We start from the raw sequence: 7,104 nt of genomic DNA on the forward strand, positions 1-7,104 counted from the left end.
ACGACATGGGAAAAAATTACGGAGGAAAGACTAAGGGGGAAACAAAATGATACTTATAGCAAACTTGGGAGTGAAGAAACTGGTGTCTCAGTGGAAAAGGTGAAAGCGAAGTGGTGGGGGAAGTTAAGGAGTACTAGGTATTAATGGCCTGTTTCTTTTCTCGAGATGCAGATCTTTTTTTCAAAACACGTTTAGTGTCATTTGAGGTTTTGGTTTTGTTGCTGAGAAGGTTCCATGGCATTAAAATCGAGTTATGTTTCTCATGGCCATCCAAATCGTATATAAAATTTAGTAAATAATTTTTATTAAATTTGCATCTATGATGTCAGAGGATACAAAAACATGTGGCTGGCCAGCGTTGTAGATTATTTTTGTTATCTAGAAAAAAGGACATGGATTTTCAAATCAGAAATCAGTTTTTTTAAAACTTTAACCATCATATTTTACAACTAAATTTAAATTTTTATTTTTCCAGAAATTCCAATATTTTATGTATAAGGCCACATAAACTCAAGAATGCACGATTCATTAAATAAATACTTTTACGTTCAAATAAAATAAGTTGTTTTAGTTAATATTTTATATTGACATTTTCCTCTTTTCTGCTATATGACATATTCATGTTAAACACAACAACATTAGGTGGTTAGTGAAATTCAACAATCAGAAAAAGATTTTCAATAAACAAGTATCATCAGATAAAATTTAAATTTTATAGTTGATTTGGTTACGAAGATAGAAAAACCCTTCAAAAACATATTTCTATGAAAGATTTTGCTCATGCAAAATGATCAATGCTACATATATTACATTATTTACATTTTAAATGTATAAAATATATATCAAAATAATTTATATAAATGGCTTGCAAGTATTAAAAATGAGAAAATAAAAGATTCCAATTAGCCGAAATAAAGCAGTACTAAATACATATGAAGAACTCGACCATAAAACAGTTTTACCTTTTCAATTTGTAAATAGTAAAAAAAATTCTCAAAACAAAAATATATAATCTCATATTTGTATAATTATATTTTCTAAATCTACTTAAACTTATACCTACATATACAACTAATTGGTTGGCTAGCTATACGCTAAATGTCCTCTAACTGTTAATAATGATTAGAATGTACCAAAATTTGAATATTTAAATAGAAATCTAAAGAGAACAATAAATAAACTTATTATTGGAAAAATAAACAAATCCATAAAAATAAAGATAATAAACTAGGGTCAGTGACTACAGTCAATAGTTTAAATCAAATGGTTACAGTCAATAGTTTAAATCTCAAATTTTTATTTTGCCATGAAAACAAATTATTTAACTAATTTATTAATAATAAATTAGGACTTTGGACAAAAATTAAAAAAAAAATAATTAAATAGCAATTACTATTTATAAAAGAAAGTTTTGGCTATTAAAAAAAACTTTTTAATCTAAAAAATTACATTGCGAAGATTTTCTTTAATTGTTACCTCCATTCTATTATGTATATACTATTAGATTTCCATCTTTATTTATAATATTATACCAATTAAGTTTGTGTAAAGGTCAATTTAGGTTAGATCATTACCAATTTATGCATTTGGCTTCTCGCTATACTACCTCCATCATAAACTGCTTAATATTTAACTTTAAGAGTCTAAAATAATAATCTAAGTATGTTTATACTCTAACATACATACGATATTGCAAGGTTGTGTATTTTATACACAATACTAATGACAAATATATCTGCATGTGTAATGCACATAATCAATCCAAAGTACTTTACGTAGTATCTAAGCATGAAATCGTTTATAATGAAATCTTCCACAGGTTTTACAGTATTATAATAAACACCTATTTACAAAATAATAAATACCAAACACATTTTAAAATTGAACTATCATATTAAAACAAATAAATGATATAATATAGCACATAATAAAAGTACTCTATTTTAAACTTCTATGTTTAAGTTATACTCTCTCTATTTCAAAATTATCAATGTTTTGGATAACAAAAAAAGTTTTAAAAGATATTTATTTTTTTTACATTCTCAATGTATTTTTACTAGGTTATAATTGTAAATTGTAAATTGTAAACTTCGAAATAAATAAATTATGATTACTGAATTTTGACCGGTTAAAAATTATAGAAAATAGTTAATCACAAAGAATGATATATTTATAATCAATATATAAGATAAGTTTTTATATGTATGAAAATTTAAAACTTACATCTTTTAAACATTAATTTATAAACAAACAAACCGCGGGTAGCGCGGTAAAATCTCTAGTAGTAATAACTAACATATTTTAAAATTGAACTATCATATTAAAACAAATAAATGATATAATATAGCACATAATAAAAGTACTCTATTTTAAACTTCTATGTTTAAGTTATACTCTCTCTATTTCAAAATTATCAATGTTTTGGATAACAAAAAAAGTTTTAAAAGATATTTATTTTTTTACATTCTCAATGTATTTTTACTAGGTTATAATTGTAAATTGTAAATTGTAAACTTCGAAATAAATAAATTATGATTACTGAATTTTGACCGGTTAAAAATTATAGAAAATAGTTAATCACAAAGAATGATATATTTATAATCAATATATAAGATAAGTTTTTATATGTATGAAAATTTAAAACTTACATCTTTTAAACATTAATTTATAAACAAACAAACCGCGGGTAGCGAGGTAAAATCTCTAGTAGTAATAACTAACATAAAACTAATGAGATGGTTCATTTTTTAATCTAAAGAAGTCAAAGACCCAAAGCGTAGTATCTTATATATTAAAACAGAAGTCATGACTTCTTTCATGTATATTTTTTTAATTTGGACCGTCATTTAGAAATTTTATTAAATGTATTTTATTAAGACTAATAATAAATAGAATCTTTAAAATATTTTAATCATAATATCTTTTGATATCTTTTCATTTTAAATATAAATATATTTATTTTAAAATTCTAACAAATCTGTTTTAAAAGATTTTTACACGATCTTCATTTTCGAAATTATATTTAAATATTTTCACTAATTTGAAATTAGTTTAAAATATTATTATACATTAATATATTCAGTTATAGTTTATAAAATGAAAAATAAAAAAATCTATGATATTTTATTTATTATATTATCATAATCAATCATATTAAAATAAAATTATTATATTGAGCTAAACATAATAAAATTGTATTAAATTTATATATGTTATATATTTTATTTTTCGTAATTATAAAATATTTATGTTCAAAAATAAAATCTAATATGTTGGTAAGATGAGTTAACATTAGCAAACTATACAATATATGTATAAAAATTAACATGTATTTCTTTAAAGTTAATAATATAAAATCTTTGTAACTACTTTAATCATAATATATTTTCATTTTAAATATAATATATATTTATATATTATATTTTAAAAATTCTAATAAATCTGTGTAAGAATATTTTAACAATAACTTAATGTATTTTAAGTTATCGTTTAAAAATTAAAATAAATAAATTATATGCTATTTTATCAATTTATAGTCATGATCATGTTAAAATAAAATTATTATACTAAAATAAATATGATAAAATTATATTCAATTGATAAATTTATAAATTTTATTTTCATAAATATAAATTATTTATTTAAAAATATAATATTATGATAGAACGGCTTAAAATTAACAAACTATATAATACATGTCTAAAAATTAACATATCTTAGACTTTTGTATATATAATAATATATTATCTAAAATGTATAAGTATAAAAATATTGGTAAAAAATTCAGTTTTGAAAGACGGGTCAGAATTTAGCATAAATTAAATACAAAATAATTTTTAAATATATTTTCTCATGAATATATTATTTTCTTAATAACTAAATGCAAATACAATAAGATAAATATATAATAAGAAGTGACAAATACATACGGTTTAAACAATTGATTAATTATAACATGTAAATTATAAAATTATTGTATTTGAAATAGTTATATAAATATTTAAGTATATGATTAACGTTAAAAATATATACCACTTATGTTCTAAAACAATAATTTATGTATAGAAAAGTGAAAACAAACACCCGCGCGGTTACACGGATCAAAATCTAGTTGTAGTTTATTTTTTGATAAAGAGTAACATCTAAATATATCTAGACACAAATATTAATTGATTAACTTATGGTCGGAGGAGCATTCTATGTCGAAAAGTAAGGTAAATCCATAAGAATCAAATCAAATAAAGTATACTTGCAATAAATATTGACCACTATAACTAAGGAAACCAAAGATTGTGGGAAAATATTGGAAGTGTACAAATGTGAATTTACTTCGGAGAAAACAAAGAACTCAAAGAGGGCAAAACAAATTAAGGCAAATACCTATTTAAGATTTGTATATTGATAATGTGAATAAATAAATTTACAATCTGTTAAACTCGTATATACTTACCTCAAAACATGATTTTTCCTATAAAACATTTATTATTCCGATAAAAATATTTTCATAATCCTGAAAAGCATACCGTACCAAAGATTCAAGACACTTTAAAAATTAATAGTCTGCGAGAAAATTTTACATCAGATTGGGAACAAATGCCAACAGTCAAGCCATATCATAACCCATCGGTTCACTATCAACTAACCACTTTCAAATGGGATAAACTTATTCAAAGAACAGGCGGTTTTCATTATTAATCAACCATATCTCATGCATCACACAGCATTTTGTATCAAACCCAGGATTCTAGCAACACACACAAGAAACACTTTTCCTTTTGTCAAGTAGACACAAGAAACACTTGCGCACACCATCCACAACCAAAAATACTAACACCATGCACGAAGCACGGGAAGACTATATAATGTGATATAGGCCATGACTATTATAATCATACAAACTAATTTTGCATTTGTGTTTAAAGTTAGATTGCAAATCAAATTTTGATCTATTCTAATTCTAATTATTGAATTAATAAGACAAAATTGGAACGCCATTGGGGTGGGCTTAATCCATGGTATGACTCTCTTTTTTATCACTACACCATAACAGTACGTGCGAAGCAAGCAGGCAGGCATGTTTAAGAATAGACTAAGATTCACAATTAAATTAAAAGTAATAGAGTATGATATTAAAAAGTCTACAGAATTACAAATCAATCAACAACAACAAAAAGTCTACAAACTGTCAATATGATAAAAGATTTTTCATATAAAATCTATACTGTAAAAATGATGTATTTCAATTGATAGCGCCATTTTATTGCAGCATATTTATAATCTATGTTTATACATTTCATAAATACAAAACGTATACCTATCTAGGCCGACACTAGGGTTTTCTTGCGAGTGTGTGTGCCTCTAGGCTTTTTTTTTGTCAAGATGTGAATTCATCAATTCATAGAATGACATTGTGATACAAGAGTTACTTGAATCTAGAGGGGCTAAAACTAGCAAAGGCTACCTAAGATCCCCAAATACATTAAAAGTGACTATGTTGAATAATCACAATTCGTTTTCATGAAAATATATATAACCCACATACATATAGTTAACAAAAGTGACTATGAATCACATCATTCACATGTTAATATATAATTAGAAGATTATAAATCATATTCTAGCGGTTCACATGTATTAACATGTGAACCGCTAGAATATGATTTATAATCTTCTAATTATATATTAACATGTGAATGATGTGATTCATAGTCACTTTTGTTAACTATATGAATGATCTTAACAATAGCTTTAATCTTATAATTTGACGTATATATGAAGATAAAAGTATGCAACAAGAGCTTCTGTGGAGATCTATTTCAAATACATATGTAGAATTGCGAATAGATCAAACGTGATAAATAATTGCAAACTAACAGAGATTAAATATATAGGGAAATAAATGCTTACCATTAATTGACCCCAACTTTTGTTTTATTATATGTTTTTTGTTTGTTTGCTTGCTAAGATGGCAAGTTGGAGCTACTAGTCCCCGTAGTACCATCTTCAACATCATGACTCTGCATAGGATTCCTCCTCTTCTTCTTCCTTTTATTGTACGGAACTCCTCTTGCCTTGGCCTGTGAATCTCTCACTTCCCTTAGAAAAACCCTAATCCCGCCGCCGGCAAATGGGTTTCTCTCCGAAAACCCTCCGTTCTCCTCGTATGCTGCTCTCAGCCGTCCGATCAAAGCATCCAAACTCCCCCACGCTTGTTTTAAAGGACAGTTACACTGTCCTGCTGGTTCAACTTGTCCGAAGAAAATACATCCATGTGCATGAACCTTTGTCTTTCCAAACTGGTCAAGATATTGGAGGAAGTCTAGGATGTTGTTAGAGCTGCACTGTGAGATGTGTACTGGTGGCTGCTGGTTACGAAGGTACTGACAAAACGTGTTCCAGTCTCGACGTTTCTGTGATTCGTACCGGCTTAACGCTGGTGAATTAGGAGGTGGTTGTGGTTGCTGCGGCTGCGGTTGTTCAGACGTGGATCTTTCTGCTATGTTTTTGCCTTTGTTGCTAGGACTAGCCATGGCTTTGATCGGCTCTTGTTGAATTCTTGATTCGATGATGATCACTACATGACTAGGACAGATGCTTCATAAGATTTATTGTAATATTTTGTATGTATTTTAAGTCTTTGAAGGAGAAGAAGAGATGAATATAGAGAAAGTATGTTAATTGTAGTGGGGAAAAACTTTAGAAAATTCAATACACTAACAAGAAATAATTATATTATATTCTCACGTAAACTATTTAATGGGAATATAATATATAGAGCAGCATCAAATCAACAACTGTAAAAGACTATAAAACTAGAGTTCTATACAAAAAAGAACTTCTTTTTAGCAAAATCTAGTGTACGTTCACTAAATAATCAACCTCGAATAAATCATTTTTATCATCAAGCTCGTTTTAGTTAAACATAAAGTCACCACTGATATTATTTTAAACCAAACAAACGTGTAAAACTTTTATTCGGTTATATTTATTGTGATGTCAATTATAGAAAGTCTTGTTCACCAAAATTTACAACACGTTATCAGCACGAATCTTTAACCATCTTGAGCTAATAGGTATAGATTCTTATTCTGTTATATTTTTAGT

At 26.1% G+C, this 7,104-nt stretch overlaps 1 protein-coding gene across 1 annotated transcript; it reads right to left on the reverse strand.

The window, feature by feature from the left end:
* Positions 1-5,731: 5,731 nt before the first annotated feature.
* On the reverse strand, positions 5,732-6,650 carry LOC125604698 (protein LIGHT-DEPENDENT SHORT HYPOCOTYLS 7-like). Its single transcript, XM_048774908.1, has one exon. It carries the CDS (start codon positions 6,528-6,530, stop codon positions 5,961-5,963), a length of 570 nt encoding a protein of 189 aa, XP_048630865.1. The 5' UTR covers positions 6,531-6,650; the 3' UTR covers positions 5,732-5,960.
* Positions 6,651-7,104: the final 454 nt, after the last annotated feature.

This window comes from Brassica napus, unplaced genomic scaffold, assembly GCF_020379485.1.
Source record: "Brassica napus cultivar Da-Ae unplaced genomic scaffold, Da-Ae ScsIHWf_598;HRSCAF=890, whole genome shotgun sequence".
NCBI lineage: Eukaryota > Viridiplantae > Streptophyta > Magnoliopsida > Brassicales > Brassicaceae > Brassica > Brassica napus.